Raw genomic sequence first — 18,059 nt, 5'->3', positions numbered from 1 at the left:
AGCGACGCTGCATTAAATGATTTGTCTCACAGGGTCCCCAAAACTTTCATGTCAGGCTTATTTCACATATAAGATATATAATAATAATAATAATAATAATAATAATAATAATAATAATAATAATAATAATAATAATAATTTTGTTTATCATTATTGTTAGTAGGGATTTTAATGATTAATTATTAATCAATTGATCTGCGGAGTTTAACCGATTTAAATGTATTATCTATAATGTAGCTATGTTTTGGACATTTCTCTGGAGCTCAAAGGTTTTCTCGTGATTTGGTTTGGTCTGCCTTGAACTTGTACTTAAAATGAGAAAAAGAGAAAAATTAAAATGAGAAGAAATTAGACAAAAACGTGCGTTTTGTGTCTTATTATTTATTAATAGATAATCCATTATCGATTGTTATCGTTTTCAAATATGAGTTAAGAAAAAATTGACAAAATTTGCAACCTATTTGTTAGAATATGAATTATGCCACGAAATGCCGCATTATGAACACTTTTTTGTGTGTTTTTCAAAATCTGTTTATAATTTGTTCCGGTAAAATTCCCCTTCAAATCAAAAGCGTCAACAGGGATGCTAATAACAAGTCTAAAACTTATATCTGAATGTAGCAGGCCTAAAGCCAACTGTGTGCAACTGGGGTTAAAGCCAAATATGTTCACTCGAGCTTTCTCTAAAGCTCCTTGTATTATGAGTCGTCTCTGCTCCTCTCGGCATTCCCAGCTGGTCTTCTTCTTCTTCTCTCTCTCCCTCTCTCTCTCTCTCTCTCTCTTTTTTTTTTTTTTTTTACCTCTTTTCTCTCCGTGTCATCGTCGTGACTTATTTTCCCCCTCAGATCACAGAGATATACTGAGGAAGGACTCCTCATCCATGTGCTTCCCTCCTTCTCTCCCTCTCTCTCTCTTGTCATTTTCAGATTTTTTAAGCCACACCCCTGCAGAGAGAGAGAGAGGGAGAGAGAAAGAGAGAGATCCATGGACCATCTCTCGGGTGTTTAAAAAACTAACTCAGGACAATAGCAGCGAATGAGCGCTTAATTAAATTAATTAGTCCTTCTTGTCAATCTCGGATTAATGGCCAATAGCGACGGTGCTGTTTAATGTTTTTTTCTCCACTCCTCTTCTCTCTCTCTCCTGTATCAGTGAAGGGGAAGGGGGGCTCATCCCGGCATCCTGAGGGGAGGTAATTTGCACGGATCAAGGGGGCAAGGCGCCGCAAAGTATAAATACTGTGACTTCAATAGAGGATCACCAGCAGGTTCCCAACTCCGCTACCAAAGGAGGAGGAGGAATTGGCTGAGAAGATATATATTCTTTCTGTATATTTTTCTTTTTTTTACCTTCTTCTTCCAGAGTTGGCAGCAGCATCATCTCATTTTTCAAGGGGTCGACTTTAAAACGAGCCACACCATTGATGTCTTAAGCTGTCGTGGAGCAAAGAGGGGAGAGAGTGTGTGTGAGTGTGTGGTGGTGGTGGTGTGTGTGATTTTTTTTTAAAGAGGAGAGAAGGCAGGGATGGAAGAGCTCACCGCTTTCGTGTCTAAGTCTTTCGATCAGAAAGTGAAGGAGAAGAAGGAAGTGATAACCTACAGGGAGGTGTTGGAGACCGGCTCGACGCGAGCAGGGAGCAGGGAGTCTTTATCCGCGGAGCCCGGGAGCCGAGAGGAGGCGGCGGCAGTCACCCGGAACGTTGCGCTCTCGCCGGGCAGGGAAACAGACATGCTCGGCCCGGACAGGATCAGGGACGCCGGGAGCCCCAAACTCATTGACGGTAGGACTGCATGGTGTCTTTATCAGCAGAGATGTCTGGAGGACTTACAGAGGAGTGATGAAGTCTAGAGAGACGCGCTTTTATTTGCGAAACAGAGTTAAAACATCTTCATGTTGGTTTAAGATTATGATCCAAATTAGATCCTGCAGATTTTTGTGCCACAGCAAAATCAATATCGATGCAAGTTAAAGGACGATCAAGCTCTGTAAAAGCGTAAATAATTTACTGGGTCTTTCTGAAAGTATCGTTTATTTTAGATCATGTTATGCACCGTCAAACTCGCCCTCCTTTTAGGCTTTTAACCAGGTTTTACTGCTCATAATATTTTTCAATTTTAATAAGAAGGTTGCAGCCTCGAAATATCTCACCGTGGCACAGTTTAAAAGTTTCAATTCGTAGATTTAGTGCACCAGAAAAGGCCAGAATTATGATAAACAACAAGGCCTCCTGTGGTAAACTAATAACTATTCTTCTATAATGTGGCAGGACTTAAACCAAAACTCTTTATTGATGTTTTTACATCACAGCTTTATAAAGGTAAAATATGTGCACTGTGGTCCTTTGATTTGGCTTTTTTTCAAAAACGTTTTCAAAACGCTGCAGTTTAGCCAACCTCAGTCTGATTAGAAGCATTATAATCGTGTATTTACATGTTTATATTCATTCAATATATCGTCATTAGCTGTCAGTCATCTCAGGAATCTGTCTTTTACATATTTAGGCCTAATGGAAATGTCTCAACGAAAGGAAGGCGTATCAAACACCTGACATACAGATCACTGCACATGAAAGGTGGAAATCAGGTCCTGTCATTTCTGTAGTCGCTCGCTGTGCATAGATGTCTGCTCTCAGGTGTGAAAACACATCAGGTGCAATAACAGGAAGCTTGAATACAAATCTGATGATTTCAAATAGGAAATGAACAGTAGGTAGAAAAATTGTTTCTAATTGGTATGTCAACATATGATAGCTAACCGAAAAATAAAAGCAAATCAACAGAAAATAGAGGATTCATGAGAGAATAAAACCATATTTTAAACGGCAAATGTTTTATTTAAATAACAGTAATTACTTTTGTGTTATATGATTTCAAACATACCCAATTAATCATGGTAGAATATTTTATTTTATTTTATTTTATTTTTATATTTCAGAAAAGTGTGCAGTCAGCGTTCACTGTGCATTATTATGAAACTTGGACAAAATGTAACAACAACACGCAGGACAAGATGATTTCTTTAGAGTTGGGTTTGCTTGTTAAAATGACATCTGTTCGTCATGGGCAGCGTGGTTAAAAGCGGAACTGCGACAAGCATGTATCAGACATCCAACAGTGGGCACAGCGTTGCATATTTATAAGCAGTTAATAATTAAAGAGCTTTATGTAGCTCTACAAAACATCCGAGGTCTGATAGCTCTGTGCTCTTTGAGGGTTAGGAGGGCATGTCTTTCTTTTCTTTCTTTATCATCTAGATTTTATTTCAGTTTGGTGTGTGGGTCGATAACAATTTCTCGGTTTTTTGTGTGAAGATCGCGAGTTATATTCCAGCTTCTCTACCTCTTAATGTGGAGTTCTCATATTATTTTGGCTTATTTTACTGTATAAATACGTTTGTGTATTAAGTTACATCAGTTAGGTTGTTTCTACGAGAACAACCCATATTTTTAAGAGTAAAAACACATTAAAAGATGTCATAAATATGTGTCAATGAAGGCCAGTGATGATGACCACAGACTGGAGGTCACACATGTTTGATGCCTCCTCTCGTCTGCAAACAAACAGGCAACACGGACGTGAAGGAAAGAAAAGAGGACTCGAAGCCTATCGAGGACGAGGCACAGACTAAAATCAAACAGAGGAGAAGTCGGACTAACTTCACATTAGAGCAGCTCAACGAGCTGGAGCGGCTCTTCGACGAGACCCACTACCCGGACGCCTTCATGCGGGAGGAGCTGAGCCAGCGGCTGGGACTGTCGGAGGCCCGAGTGCAAGTAAGGAGACACCACGTTTACACTGTAAAATTAATAAACAGATAGACAGAAATTAAATCATTAAATAAATAATGAAGCACTTATAAGGACATAATAATAATAATAATAATAATAATAATAATAATAATAATAATAATAATAATAATAACAATAATAATAATGATGATGATGATGATGTGGAGAGCCCCTTTCAAATCCAAAAGTACATTATCAAAAAATTAAGAATAAGCAAAGAATTACACAGTAAATATGTTGTTATATTAAATAAATAATCAGTCATTGTTATCATAGCCATGGCAGTGTGAGTATGTGTGTACATGATTATATGTGTGTGTCAAGTGTCAAAAATAATAGATTATAGTGACCCACATGCTGAAACTGAAATAATAATAATAATAATAATAATAATAATAATAATAATAATAATAATAGAAGAGGAAATAATAAGAAACAGAAAAGACTCTCATGTTTCTCATCTCTTTTTTCCCTGGAGAGATTTTAATAATATCACAGATATTAGCTTGATATCTCGCATAAATACAGTCTGAGGATGAAAACATTTTGTTTTCAATAGATTTGAGATTTTTTATGGGCAAAGGCACGCACTTGCTAAACTGTAGTTTGTAAAACGGTTAAGAGGAATCCCATGGGTGTTTGGAAGCTTGAGTAAGTTGAACAAGATTTTTTTTTAAGACGGAAGAAACAGAGCTCGGCATCAAAATGTTCAAAATGTATTTTTTTCCTCCATTATTTTGTGATTTGATTGTTTTGATTATTTAATTTGTGTCAGTTATCTCAATTAGGGCCTGCTTGTGTCACGAGAGTCGATTTAATCCGTATTGTCCAAAATCCACCGCAACAAATATTTGCCTTCAGTTTGTGGGTGTATGTTTCTTCAGGCCCTGCATGTTTGTCAGAGATGCTGTCGTTTTTCATAGGGACTCACCATCTGCGCAGAAACCCAGTAAGGCTGGGTGGTGGAGGTGGTGGGGGCTCATCAGACGTGTCTTGTGTAACTGGAGCAGGGGGACAATGAACATATAGACAAGTTACTTCTCTCATCTGATTTATCAAAATGTCTTTTCCCAGACTCTTTTATCCATGTGTGCCCCGGCTCAGTGGAGGATTGAGCATTTGTCTCCATATTGAATATGGCGGAAAAAAGAAATCATAATAACGGGCCCAAAAGATCCCAAACTCACCCTCCAAGCCCCCCCCTTAAAAAAAGTTAAAGCCAGCTTTTTGCAGGGCTCTCCCGGCCTGAACTGGAATCTCACCAATAAGGCGTATTGTGTCCCGAACAAGGAGCACAGCTCGGGGATTTGCATAAATTATGTATTATTTTCTAACCAAATCAAGAGCAGCTCCCTCTCTCTTTCTCTCTGTTTGAGCATTATATCTTTTTTCCTTTCTTTTTTTTTTTTACCAGTTGCATGCACAGACCACACATTTATTTAGATCTTTTAAAAATAAATCCAGTCTCAATCAATTAAAAACAACAGAGCATTTGCTTTTATCATCGCGATAAATTACACCTGAAGCGTCCACAAAAGGGGCTTCCGACTGACATATACTGTGGTCAATAAATGAAGCCAGCTGACAGCCAAATCAATAAGATATTTCAATCATGCTTTCACTCTCTCTCTATATATATATATATGGATCTAATGTACAGGAGATTGCAGATTGACATGTTGTATTGTGGGCTAATTTAGCCCGAGCTTTTTGTCTGCGAGATTCAAAGCAGATTAAATCGTTTAATCTGTGTTTCAAGGCGTTTCTCTGAAATTGACGCTTGTCGATTTCAACAGAAGGAAAAAGAGAAGTGAGCTGTGTCTTTGAAGCGAGGTTTTTTTTGCGTGTGTTATGGCGGTGATTAGACAAAACTGCGAAGCATTTAAGCGTTTCTCTGACATGGATTTTCTGCAGATAAGGGTAATTAATTTCAGCGGTCATTTAATGAGAGGGGAGATGGGAAGAGAAAGAGGGAGATGTTCTCAGATCGCCATGCTCTGATGTCCAAAAACCGTAATAGCACTGCTGCTATTCGATATCTGAGAGTCCCATTCAACTCATCGGGGACACTAATCTATAGAAAGATGAAACCAACGCTGACAAGGTTATTTATTATAGCCCAATAGTCCTGCACATTCCCAACAAGGGTGCTTCTATTCTCCTAATAATGTTGAAATGTCCAATTTTTTCGTGGATTTACTACTTTTCCATTTTTGGTGTCTCTTTTCTCTCTGTTCCAACCCCCCTCTCTTTCTTCCTTGTTGTAGACTAAATGTAATAATTCAAATCTGGGGGTTAAGCAGTGTCATTAATATTTCAGTGCTCCTCGGGGATATTGTTTTTCTGCGGTTGTTGTCACTTTGAGAGGAATTACACATGGCCTCACAAGCAGCTGCCAATCAGTAGGTCTCTAATTAATTTCTGTCCCTGCAGGTTTGGTTCCAGAATAGAAGAGCCAAATGCAGAAAGCAGGAGAACCAGTTACATAAAGGTACGCTCAATGCAGACTTATTTCTATTTTGTTCTATTGTATTATAAGGCTGAAACGCACGCAGCATCCTTCTTCTTTTACGCACTGTTACTGTTTGGGTCGTGCTTCATTTTTAGTTAATTAAGTCATCAAAAACACTGTGATTTCTTTATAAAAAATCAGCTTACTGCTCGTCATTCAGTCCTGCAGTTGTACTCTTTCTGTGGTTTTGAATATTTCTCTCACAATTAGGCTATCATCTGTGCTTTTTTTCTTTTTCTTGCAGGAGTCCTGATTGGAGCAGCGAATCAGTTTGAAGCTTGTCGTGTAGCGCCATATGTCAACGTGGGGGCTTTACGGATGCCATTCCAACAGGCAAGTTACTTTGAAGCGTCTGGTCTTAAAAACCAGACCAATCCCCGGACTGCTGTCTTGGCACAGGCTCTGCCCAAGTGCTATGCAGAGACTCCAGTTCCAATGTAGGGGGTAACTAAACTCTTATTACCACACTGACAAAAACACTGTGCCAACACAGCGTAGCCTGTACAGCCTAATTGGAAAATTCCCTCTATTGTTTTATGGATCATTTTTATGCTTATTTTACTGGAGCAGGCAAACATATTAGTAGGCCAGGGTGTAGGAAAGACAGCCAACAAAAGGAGCTTCTTGTTGAGCGATATGTCTTATGAATAATATCTCGATATTTTTAGGTTATGCCACAATATACAATATATATCTCAATATACACAAATAGTTACAGCTGCAACGATTAATCAATTTATCAGCCAGTGAAAGAAAATTAGTTGCCAACTATTTTGCTATTCGGGTTATCATTTCAGTCATTTTTCAAGCAAAAATGTCAAACATTTGCTGGTTGCAGCTTCTGAAATGTAAGGATTTGCTGCTTGTGTTTGTTATTTATAAGAGTGAATGACAAGTCTGTGGGTTTTTGGACTGTCGGTTGGACAGAAGATGCAATCTGAAGACACCCCTTCAAGTTCTGAGAAACTGTGATGAGCATTTTGCACAATTTTTAGACATTTTATTGTTTAAACATAACTGGCAGATTAATCAGTTATGAAAATAATATTGTTAGTTGCAGCCTAACAAATAGTTATTATGAATTACCCAACAATATATGAAATGGGGCTGGGCAATATGGACAAAATTAAATATCACAATTATTTTTTGACCAAATTCCTCAATCAATATTCCAACAGTATTATAATAATGATTATTGGCGCTTTCATTGAATATTAACATGACAGTTTTGATAAATAATCATCAATCACATGGATATAATGACTATAGAAAAGACATCACTTATGTCATATACAACAACGTCTGAAATCTAAGATGATATCCAGTCTCATATCATAACATAATATCAATATATTGGCCAGCCCCACACTGAACAGAGCAGCTGTATGAAACGAACAATAGAGTCTGGTCAATCCTCACTTTGAGCACCACAGGTCTGGTCTTGGGTTTGTCATGTAGGAAAATACCCAAGTTTTCCAAAGGCCATGATAGGTTGAACTGAGATCAGATTTCATGCTATCGACGTCCAAATAAAAACTTAAATATTCACAAAAGTTGCAGTAACCAGCATTGTCCATAGAGCTAGATGACATGCAGTAAAATATCTCAGTGACACTGAACCCTGAAGTTATGGATGGGCGATATGGCTTATACATAATACCTCAATATTTTCAGGCTATGCTGTGATATATGATATATATATGCATTTTTCTTCACAATAACATCCCGTACCGTGATGATCAAATAGAATATGGTACATTGTTTAAGATTGAATTACCCAGCCCATAAAGTAGCTAAAATGAGCATTACCATAATCATCTACAGGAGTAAACTGTAACATGCACATTAACACAACAGTAATATTAATCCAAAAACATCAGATATAATAGTACAACATTGTCGGTAGGGCTATATGAACAACATCAAATATCACAATATTCCTGATATCGATTCAAGTCTAACCGATATTACTGGTCCTATATTGGCCTATTAAAGCTATATGAGTCTATATGAAGAACCTCATGATGCCCGATATGCACCTATATGAAAACCTTATTTTTTAACATAATGTAATGCAGATTTTTGTATTTGTTAGCTATATTGGCAGCATTTTATGTATATTTGATCCTTTTTCTTATCCTAGGTTTAGTATATACATATATTTTGCTCTTTGTTATCTATTAATTATTATTATTATTATTATTATTATTATTATTATTATTATTATTATTATTATTAATAATAATAATAATAATAATAATAATAATAATAATAATGCCAGTGATCCAGTGTAATTTTGGACAATCATTTTTATTGTTATATGGTAATTTTTGGCCTCCGTCACCTACCTTTGTCACAAGTGTTGGCCGCTTTTGTGGATCAAAAATGTATGTTATATATATATATATTATTTATATTCTTTCTATTATATTCAAAATTTTTATAAAGAATACCAGCTGATTAAATCAGTATCTGAATTTTTTTACTCCCCAACATCGGTATTGACATTACCCCCAAAAGTCCAGTATCAGTCGGGTTCTGATATCAGTAGTGCCACAATATTGTGGGGATGACTATTGGTGCTTTCATAATAAATTCAGAAAATGACATCACTTTACTGAAATGCAGTCTTTAAATCCAGGAACAGTCAATGCCTATGCCATATAACATTATCCAAAATCTTAGATGATATCTAGTCTCAAAGGACAATATTTTATTATGTTGTCCAGCTGAATGATGGCCTCTTTAACCACTGGGTCACCCTGCCTCCTCAGGAGTACATACAGTTAACTGCAGTAAGTAATTAAAAGGGTAAAACTATGGGGAAAAAATGCTTTTAAGATTTATTGCAATTTTCTCTAAAACAAAACAAAATTTAAGGTACTACAAGGAGTTTTTTTAATTGGTTATGAAACTGTCTCAATTTGGTGCCTCTGTATGACCTACACAAGTTAACAAGAGCATCCGCATTAAGATTGCCTATATCTGAGAATATCTATATCTGTATAGATATTCTCAGTGCCTGCCATCAACTCGGATTTTCATTTAAATCAGATGAAACTGAGTCTGTACTTTCCCAGGCAAAGTAAAAGTGACTTAGCCAAAGAAAAAGAATAGGAGATTTCTATTTACGTCATTTTTATTTTTGACGTTGTATTTTATGGTTATTAAGATGGAAACAAAATGGCTTTTGTCCACAGGGGCCTCCAAAATCAACAATATATTTAAATTCCTTGTAGTAGCTTTAATTTCTGAAACCTTGTCACAAGACAAACCAGATATCAATAAGTTACGTTTTAGTTACAACTCAATATCGACCCAAAATGTCGTTACTGCGGTCAGTTTTAGTCGAGGCACATCTACAGCAGTCAGTCACTCACAGTGAAATGTCCCTTCAGACCTCCCACTGCAAAGTTAACGCATGTTCTCCCCCTTCTCTCCCCATCCGTGCGTCCCGTCCCGTAGGATAGTCATTGCAACGTGCCGCCCTTCTCCTTTCAGGTGCAGGCGCAGCTGCAGCTGGACAGCGCCGTGGCCCACGCGCAGCACCACCTGCACTCTCACCTGGCGGCGCATGCGCCCTACATGATGTTCCCCGCGCCGCCGTTCGGGTTGCCCCTGGCGACGCTGGCGGCCGAATCGGCCTCGGCAGCCTCGGTGGTGGCCGCCGCGGCCGCCGCCAAGAACACCAGCAAGAACTCCAGCATCGCCGACCTGAGACTGAAGGCCAAAAAGCACGCGGCCGCGCTGGGACTGTGACGCCAGGTCTACCACGTCCTCGCCTCTGAGAGACACTGAACATAAAAAACCCAAGGACAAAGTGAGAAAAAATTATCCAAGGACGATATTTATGTTTTTTTTAATGAAGGACGACGAGTATAACTATAAAAAATATAGGCTATTTATGAGATAAAGAACAGACAATGAGAAAAGAGACTGTGACATTATAGCCTACACACATGTGACTTTCGGACGCCAAAATAAAAGTGGCGAACGGGATGGAGAGTCTCTGTCCCTGCAGCCACATGGCTGAAGAGGACGCGGGACACCCCGAGGAGGTGGTGGAGGAGGAGGAGGAGGAAGAGGAGGAGGAGGAAGAGGAGGATGCAGCTGGGACGGTCGATACTTTGTCAAACAAAGCGAACCATTCTGCAGTTGTTTTGTTTTAATATTATATTATTATTGTTATGTTTTCATTATATAGAGGCTGGCCTCGTTATAAAACACTTTCTCTGTAAAAGGACAGAGCGGGAATTCTTTGACAAAAAAGGACAATAATCGAAGTGTTTCTCCCTCTTTCTGTTTCTTGTTCAAAAATTCAAAATGCCCAAGCAGCGTTTGCATGAGTTTGTCTTCATGGAGCCATCTCTTCTCCCTCTTTCTCTCTGTCCTCTGCCTTCTCTTCTTCCTCTGTCCTCTCCTCTCTGAAGACTCTCACTTGAATGTTTGGCCTCTTTGACCTTGTTTGGACCTCCTCTGGTGAAGGTGAAACACCAGAAATGTGAGATTATAATATATGTGTAGGCTATGCTGAACTTTTTGTCAGGATAACCCGATCTTAGTGTCCATATGAGGTGTTGATTTGTCCCCTTTTAAAGGAGCATTGTCACATAAATGCCATCTATCTTCAACACAGAGAACAAACAGTTAACACGACGACTGTATGAGAACCGGTACGGGCACGTGTAAAATATGTTTATACACAAGAAACATGCATTATTTTTATTATTTAGTGGCTTTACGAATGCCTTGTGGGGAATTTGTTCATTTTGTATTTTACTTTATTTCCGTGTATTAAAAAAATCATGTGCTTTCTGTATGTAATTTTGATGTTTTTATAACAGTGAAAGTGGACTTACCTAAGGCACGGGTTTCTAAAAAATGAAGAAAAAAAAAGAATATTCATGAAATTGTTTTACTTTTTCCATCACATGTGAAACGTGAATCCACCTAAACAAAAATGTTTTTCGTTCCTACAATAAATTAACTAAAGTTTCTTTAATGAGTTGACATTATTTATACATTATGAATTGGCCTTTAAATTATTATTATTATTGTGATTATTATTATTATTGCTGCCGGTAAACCTTTGAGGGCAATAGATGTTTTAATAATTCATGCCTGTAGCTATAGGTCTTTTGATAACGCCACAGTTGTGACAGGCCCGTTTAGTCAGGAACATGGGTGTCTGTTGCTGCTCCCATGCCAAAGCGATGCATTATTCATAATTTGGTTATGGAGCGTTTGGAGAGGAGGACTGGTAATTTCCAGTACAAGCTAGAAAAACTGGCAGATAAAGGAGAAAGAGACAAGGGCCGTTCAGTGGCTCAAAGATAAAGTTTTTTTGTTTGTTTTTTGCGGCACTGAAGCACTTGAAATGCACACAATTATATTTTTTTTCTAACACCATTTAGATTTGAAGCTGCCTTATTCTCGCAATAATTAAACGAGCTATAACCCCAGCGGCCTAATTATTATATAAAATGATATGCATTTTTAATGTAATTATAGCCAGAGTTTGTTTGTGGTGTCAGTTTGCACTTAGCAGCCTAAACGCATAGATTATATTTGGCCAAAATCAATAATGTTTATTTAAGAAATTGTCAGAAATAAACATTTTTACATAAAGTAATATAGGTTAATGGAATTCGATGTAATTCCAGTTGTGAATCCCCATGTTCCGCCTTGATTCTGGCCTCTTGCCCATCTCTTCTGAATGAAAATGTTGCTGGTTTATTCTTGTCCTGACCTAAAGTTGGGCATTATGCATGAAAATATACAGGCAGCCCTCAAAGTAAAAACAAAGCCAGAGTCTTTGTATAAAAAAAAAATATTAACGCCTGCCTCACTTGACTTACAAATTCGCCTGATTCATTTCCTGACATCTTAACCGCCTCTTATTGAACATTTAATAAACACCTGACACGGGAGCCTATAATTATAGGAGTCCAGATCGCATTACCCTCCCGATATTTCCACACAAAACACAATGTCTTTAGCTATTAATTAATACTGATCTCACAGAGTCTGCACTACAGTCTGGAGTGTTTGTGTATCTCGCCGTTTGGGGCAGGATTTAGACGCCAAAACTATTGAATTATTGATTCTGAGCCTCGCCAGTAATGGAGGAGACGGAACTGGGAAACTGCTGAGCCGGGAGCGTGCACGGCAGCTACCCTGCGATGGAGCAGAGACAGCGGGGTCGGGGGCGCGCCTGTCCTGCCACTGTGCCCGCTGTTTCTTTTCTTGTAGTGACCACAGAGTGAGGTCAAGTTTATCTAAGCGGTCATGTCACGTTAATTATATCGTTCAGACGTTATTTACTACATAATCAGTCAGAAAAGTTGGACCTAAGACATCTAATTTTGTGTCAAGGCATGAAAAGAAATCCCCAATTGGAACAAAAAACGGCGATTTAAAGGTTACGAATACATGATCTTGATAATATGAGATTTTAAAAATGCCATAAACTACAAGTGTCATTATTCCTTATTACACCACAAGGGCATTCCTGTATAGTTCAATGAGAAGAGTTACTCATTTCCTGTAACATTTAGCTTCACCAAAAGGACTTACCTATCCAAATGCATTTTTCACTAGAGCATTGATTGATTAACTGATTCATTGTCAACTATTAAATTAAAACCCAGCTATCCTAATAATCGATTAATTGTTAATTAAGAAAAAACAGACAAAATCACCAATCCTCACATTTGAAATGTGCATATTTTCTGGTTCTTTTTGTAAATTGTATATCTTTAAAAAAAAAAAAAAAAAAAAAAAAAAAGAGGATCATACTACGGGCTTTGGGAAACAGGAACAACAATATTTTTCACCATTCTATAACATTTTGTAGACCAAATAATCAATTAATAGATTAATCAAAAAAATAATCAACTGATTGGCCAGTTGTCAACTTTTCTCTGTTTTCAGCTTCTCAAATGTGAATATTTTCTGATTTCTTTGGTCCTCTGTGACAGTAAACTGAACATCTTTCAGTTAGGGATGTGGACAAAACAACACAACATTTTGGGTGATGAACAGTGATAAACATTTTTCACCTATTTATGATAATGTTATGAAATTATCATTATTTTAGTCCCAGTTTCCACTAGCTCTGACAGAAAAGAAAATCATATTGAAATTATTTATAGACAGATGTTGCGATTGCGATATCTTTTATGATTAGTGTGAATGATTGTTTTTGCCCCACAACTTTCATTTTCACTAAAAAAACAAAAAAAAAAAAACACTATTAAAATCATGATGATGTCACATTTGTTGGGGTCTGTATCAAACAAACACGTTTTCTCAAATCTTGAGAACACGATTTGTAGTCCAGAGCATTAAAGCACTACAGTACTTCATTATAACGCTCTTTCATCACACATTTTTCTTTTAACAAAAAAATTGCAAGGTTCTGCAATTTGGATATTGCTCTCGGCCATTATGAGATTTTGATATTTCGATTAATTCTGCAGCCCTGGTTTCCACACCAGATTTTTAAACATTTTAGATTCCATCATGAATACAATCCAAACTCTTGATTCTTGTGTGAACTGTGAGGCTGCCAGTCCACTGTGAGCTGTGGACCGGCAGCTCTATCAGCATGTCCTGAGGTGTAGCGGTGGAGTGGAGGGCCTCCTCCGTCCTGAGGGGCCCAGGAGACAATGAGACGGGGACACACAAGTGTTCTCCTGATTAGACATGGAGACGACCAGTGCTCTCACTCTCCTCTCAACACACTCTTAAGACACACACCCCCACGCAGCCAGCCGGGAGCCAACCATGCAGTCTCTCTTACTCTCCAGCTTCTTCTCACTGTCTTTTTTCCCTGGTCCCTCACACACACACACTCTCTCTATATATGTTGCAATGGATTACTGTAGGACTGTAACTGATTCATTTAATTATCAATTAATCCATTGATCATTTTCTCAATTATTCAATTACTTGTTCGGTCCATAAAAACATCCTCACAGGTCTTGTTTTGTAGACAACCCAAAGATATTCAGTTTACTATCATAGAGGACTAAAGAAACCAGAAAGTATTCACAGCTGAGAGGCTGAAATCAGATAAATTAGACATTATTTTCTAAGAACTTTTTTCTAAAAAATAACAAACTTTTATTTTTTCGGTTCATAAAATGTCAGAAAACTGTGAAAAATGTTGTTTCCCAAAGCCCAAGACATCGTCCTCAAATGTTCTGTTTTGTCCACAACCCAAAGATTTTCATTTTCAGTTCTGTTATGGAGGACTTAAGAAACCACAAAATATCTATATTTTTCCTTTAAGCTACTTCATATAGTTTTTAAGTGGTAATGAAACTTACTGGCTGCCCCGGGGTCAGCTAGGTTAGAAGAGCCTGTGTTTACACGTGTCCTGGCAAAGTTACATAAAATGGTTAAAAAGAAGCAGGAGGAGATTTATTTAGGTACTTTTATTTTTGACAGTATATTTTGTGGTTATTATGATGAAAACACTACATCTTTTGTCCACAGGGGGCTCCAAAATCAAAACAATATGTACGTTCCTTGTAGTAGCTTTAAAAAACTCATTAATGGATTATCAAAATAGTTGGCCATTAATTTAAAAGTTGACAACTAATCAAATTATCGACTAATCACTGACTATTGTACACCATGCTGGAGGAGTCAAGAAGAGTTGGCCAATCATATTAAATAAATGAACCATTAACATGAATGAAAACAGCACTGGACATGTATGAATCCAAACACACTCACCTACACACACACACACACACACACACACACACACACACACACACACACACACACACTCACATCATCATAGCCTGGTGAGTCACAACAGCACTCCACACCATGGAATCCTTCATATCAACTGGTGCTGTCTTGTTGCTATATTTACCCCTCTACAACCCCTGAGACAAACACACTACTCTCTCATTTCCCGCACTTGGCCCTTTATCAAATCAGGCCACGTTAAACAATCACACAGAGCACTTTTTACTGACAGTGGAGGCTTATTTTTTTTCTTTTTTTTTGCACGTGAATGGCTGCGGCTAAGTGTGATTGTATACACTGTATGTATGTCTTTGTATCCATGCTTGAATTTATGTGAGAAAGTATGTGCGAGAGCTCCCTTGCTCTTCTTTTCTCTCTAAGGGCCTGCCTTTGTTACATGTTAGGAGTGCTCAAAGAGCAGGGCGCACACAGCACCGCACCAAAGACAACAGCCATCAGGAGCAACGGCAGATAAAAGACCGACTTCAAAGACATCAAATGGAGCGAAAGTGAGAAAGAAACCTGCTGAAAAACTCCCTCCAATAGCACTCAGGCCAGCAATTAGGACGCCATATCGCTGCCTGTTATCGCATGCGTGCACCGTACAGGCCTGGGTGGCTAACCGCAGCACTTGGTGTGGGTTGCAGTCAGCGGAGAATTACAGCATTCTTAGAGCTTCGACTGTAACACTGTATTTAATTTCACTGTAGGATGAAAAGTGGGTGTTCACACAGATTTGACCCCTGCTATGACCAGGGAGGCTTAGCCGTGGTGATTACAGACACAGAAAAACAACAGTCTCTATCTCCAGCTCCTTCTATTCAGCAGCTAAAGTAGAACAAAACAAAACAGAGGTCAGAACAAAACAAGAAGTCTAATTGTTTCACTGCTTCCTGTTTAGGTGCCTTGGGGCAATCTACACATTTTTATGTACTGGGTGCATTTTATTTGTTATTAATTCATTTCCAGTTGCAGCTGGTTTGCAGATTAGGGAGATAACATAATGTATAACTCCCTGCCCTGGGAAGAAGTCATAACAAGGGTGCATGTGTTGAGACCTGTGGGCACTAGTAGCTCTGAGGGGATTTTATTGTTTCCATCGAAAAAAAGGTGACATTTGGTGTATTGTGGAAGCGCTGGGAGGGGGTGAGTTTGTGTGCATTTTTGTGTGTATACGGGTTTATGTGTGCATTGTGGTCTGAGAGGGAAAGAGAATAAAATGAAATGCTACACTCTTGGAAAAAAGGATTCCAAAAAGATTCTTCCTGATGGGCTGTGGTTCTGCCCAGAACCATTTTATTAAGAAAGGGTTCATTAAGTTCCATTAAGACCTCTTCTTGGAAGACAGGAATTCTTCAGTGATTCAAGACCAGGGTGTTAAAAGATCCTCACCCTCAAATATTCAAATGTTAACCAGTATTTCAAATTTCCTTTTTAAATGTAGATGCTTCTGGAAACCCCTTAATCAGCTCAATTTACATATGTTCTTAAATTTTTATCTCGTCTGTAGAATAAAATATAGTTCTTTGAAGAACCCTCAGAAGACACGAGGATCATAGCGACACCTGTATATATATATATATATATATATATATATATATATATATAAATCTATTTTTAGATTTTCCTGGGTGAGTTCTAGATGAAAAGACATTTTCTTTTATCAGAATATAAAAGGATTCTCAGCAGAACCCCCTGGCTGGGTTCTAGATGGAACCATTGGAATATAAAAAGGTTCTTTATAAACCCCCCCTGGGTGGGATCTAGATAAAACCATCAGAAGGGTTCTCAGTAGAACCCCTTAGGTCGGTTCTAAGCTCTTAAGAGTGTAAAAGGGTGGGTCATACATAAAACGATTGGAATATAAAAGGTTCTCAGTAGAACCCCCTGGGTGGGTTATAGATTAAACATTTGGAATATAAGAGGGTTCTCAGTAGAACTCCCTGGGTGGGTTCTTGTCAGCAGGTGGAAAGGTTCTGGATAGAAACCCCAGAGTGAACTCTGGGTGGAGCCTTACACCATAGAAGGGTTCTTTGTAGAACCTCTTATAGAGGGTTCTGGGTGGGACTTTTCATGAAAGGCTCCAGCTGTAATCCTCCATGTTGGGTTCTTGGTAGAATCCCCCTGAAAGAATTCCAGGTGGCACCTTTATAAAAGGTTCTACCAGGAACCAAAAAGAGTTTTCCTACAGGGACATACAAAAGAACCCTATATGGTTCTAGTGAGCAGCTTTATTTATCAGCGTGCAGGGAGAGAGGGAGAGTGATGAGGGGCACACAGTAAATGTTAAACATTTGGCTCATGCCGCTCTGTATTTACAAGCTGGTAAGATCCAATCATGTGTGTGTGAGTATAATCGAGTACTTGCTTTTCAATCATCAGATGTTTGTACACAGACTCTTAAATTACAAAAAGCCTCTTGGAAACACAGGCCTAACTCATCTCATATTGATTGTGTTCACGCCGTCTGAAGTTTACAAAATGTCATTTTAAAATGTCATGAAATGACAAAAAAGCCGACAAATCACCCAATATTTGTATCAGGATGCTCAAGTGTCTTTTTAATGTGGCTAAATCCGGGGAGGTCCAGGATCATTCATTCTGGGGTTAAACGCTTTTTCAACATTCTGTCCAGGGAACCATTTATGACCATTTATATATCTGTCAACCGCATTCGAAGGCTCTCTGAACTGGTGACAGACGTGTGTGGTCAAGGCAGGGTTTGGATGTGATGGAAAATAGCCCCTGGTTTTCAGTGTAAGCATCAATCACCTGTGTACTGTAAATGTTATACTCATAAAGCTGTTAGTTGTTTTCACATAGCCATAAATCCACGTACTGTATGTGCAGTGCAAAAATCAATATGTCTTTCTGATGTTCGAAAACATACAACTCTATGATGGATATACCAGTTGCAATTTACTAACAGTTTTTCATTCGGTAGTTGGATACAAACACGTCATAACTTTATGAGAAATGCAATGTGATTTTGTC

General features: G+C 38.3%; 1 protein-coding gene across 2 annotated transcripts; it reads left to right on the top strand.

The window, feature by feature from the left end:
• The first annotated feature begins 901 nt into the window (after positions 1 to 901).
• Positions 902 to 11,301, top strand: shox2 (shox homeobox 2). Of its 2 annotated transcripts, none has more exons than XM_084716935.1 (5): positions 902 to 1,780; positions 3,564 to 3,772; positions 6,221 to 6,278; positions 6,544 to 6,632; positions 9,801 to 11,301. In XM_084716935.1, exons 1-5 carry the CDS (start codon positions 1,525 to 1,527, stop codon positions 10,056 to 10,058), a joined length of 870 nt encoding a protein of 289 aa, XP_084573061.1. In that variant the 5' UTR covers positions 902 to 1,524; the 3' UTR covers positions 10,059 to 11,301. The 2 variants fall into 2 exon arrangements, with proteins under 2 accessions (XP_084573061.1, XP_084573060.1); XM_084716934.1 differs by having other exon boundaries at positions 907 to 1,780; positions 9,765 to 11,301.
• Positions 11,302 to 18,059: the final 6,758 nt, after the last annotated feature.

This window comes from Lutjanus erythropterus, chromosome 4 (assembly GCF_056507025.1).
Source record: "Lutjanus erythropterus isolate fLutEry1 chromosome 4, fLutEry1.hap2, whole genome shotgun sequence".
NCBI classification, from domain to species: domain Eukaryota; kingdom Metazoa; phylum Chordata; class Actinopteri; order Lutjaniformes; family Lutjanidae; genus Lutjanus; species Lutjanus erythropterus.
Note: the sequence above shows the minus strand (reverse complement) of the source record. Positions and strands in the feature narration are given on the sequence as shown.

Bases quoted from the DNA above. Each gene is read 5' to 3' on its own strand.
- shox2 (XM_084716934.1), top strand. From the start codon at position 1,525: ATGGAAGAGCTCACCGCTTTCGTGTCTAAGTCTTTCGATCAGAAAGTG. The intron at 3,773-6,220 runs GTAAGGAGACAC...CTGTCCCTGCAG, and splicing joins TGTCGGAGGCCCGAGTGCAA to GTTTGGTTCCAGAATAGAAG. The intron at 6,633-9,764 runs GCAAGTTACTTT...CCCGTCCCGTAG, and splicing joins TACGGATGCCATTCCAACAG to GATAGTCATTGCAACGTGCC.